Source organism: Rhododendron vialii, chromosome 13a (assembly GCF_030253575.1).
Source record: "Rhododendron vialii isolate Sample 1 chromosome 13a, ASM3025357v1".
NCBI lineage: Eukaryota > Viridiplantae > Streptophyta > Magnoliopsida > Ericales > Ericaceae > Rhododendron > Rhododendron vialii.
In genome coordinates this window covers 15,099,920-15,101,444 of record NC_080569.1, presented here as the reverse complement: position 1 = coordinate 15,101,444, position 1,525 = coordinate 15,099,920, and the positions used below count along the sequence as shown (strand labels likewise).

At 45.8% G+C, this 1,525-nt stretch overlaps 1 protein-coding gene across 1 annotated transcript; it reads right to left on the bottom strand.

Moving 5' to 3' along the window:
- Positions 1 to 422: 422 nt before the first annotated feature.
- LOC131313907 (uncharacterized) lies at positions 423 to 1,126 on the bottom strand. The gene is made up of 2 exons (XM_058342401.1): positions 1,047 to 1,126; positions 423 to 954 (listed from the first exon to the last, which is right to left on the bottom strand). Exons 1-2 carry the CDS (start codon positions 1,124 to 1,126, stop codon positions 423 to 425), a joined length of 612 nt encoding a protein of 203 aa, XP_058198384.1.
- Positions 1,127 to 1,525: the final 399 nt, after the last annotated feature.

The following is a 1,525-nucleotide window of genomic DNA, read 5'->3' as shown; positions in this document are numbered from 1 at the left end:
ACACATTCCCGACCCCTGAGGATAACTCCTAGCCAGATGATCCGCTTTACCACAAATGTAACAAGCCTTCTCGAGGTGTCGAACTGAGCACGAACGTGTCCAGGTTGATTACACTTGTAGCACACAGGCGGAGGTCTAGACAAAACACCTCAAGTCCCTGAAGAAGAAAGTACCCTAAAGTTGGATTGATTAGATGGTTGCTGAGATGGTTCCCTCTGTCTCTTCCGTCCTTGACTCCCAAAACTACCCGAAGAAGAACTCAAACTTCCCACTAGTTGCCTTAGTTCCCAAGCCCTTGCATTTCGTTGAGCTTCCTTCGAAATTTCGATGCTCCTTGCACACTCCACAACTTCAGAGAACTTCATCTTACGCTGGACCACCACCACTTTTCTCACGGTGTTGTGTAGCCCTTTCTCAAACCGTCAACACTTCCTCTCCTCCGTTGCCACCAATTCTGGAGCAAAACGAGACAAAGATTGAAACTTCTGCACGTACTCCGATATAGTCATATTACCTTGCTCTAGTTTGTCAAATTGATCACTCAGATTCTCACGTGAAGTTTTCGAAAAGTATTGATCCTCAAAGAGCGCCTCAAACTCAGCCCATGTCAAATTTTCAACATCCGGTTCATTTGCTTGAGCCGCGATTCTTGTCGCTCTTCTCGCATCCTTCCTACTTTCTAGAACAGATTCCCACCATTCGCCGGCCTCCCCGACTAGTTGAACAGCCACAATACCTACTCTGATGTTGTCTTCAGTGATATTGAGAGTTCTAAAGAGCTTACGAATTTGAGCTAACCAGTGGTCAGCTACCAAAGGGTCGCTACTGGTCCCATCAAACGTCGGAGGATTCCTACGGCTAAACTCTCGCATCGCTACCATGGCCCGATCCTCGACATTCTCTCTAGGAGCTTGGTTTAAAAGATTTACAGTTGTAAGTGCTCCGATGAGATCCCTAGCAAATTGAGTCTGATTGGGTGGTATTCCTGCACCTCAACCTACCCTAGCCCCCGGATTCCCACCTATGTTCTCCCCATGCTGACTAACCTCGTCCTCCAATGGCTCCCCACGGCCATGACCTCCCCGGTTGCCTGCCGCATCCCGTCTACACGCAATTTCGAAAGCATCTTACCACATGATATAAGAAAGGAAAACTATTAATCACAACATCAAAACTATGAGGTCTAAGCCCCCAAATTCCCAAAACAGGTTAATAACAACTCCACACCACTCTACGATGTCGAAAATGCAATGCCATGCAGTCATATGACTATTAATCACACAAGCATGCACAAGTCATGTTAAAAGATGCTACGTTTTGAACCCATGAGACGAAACGTCTCCCCACGGTCTCTAGGTGTTCTAAACCTATGCGCTGATACCAAGTTGTCACGCCCTCGATTTTCATCATAAATATAAATGACTTCCATAAATAAAATCTCGTCATAATCCGTACGATAACCAAAATAATGTAGCATTCCCAAAGTATTACATCTTTGGCTCCAGGCCCAAATTAACACAAGTAC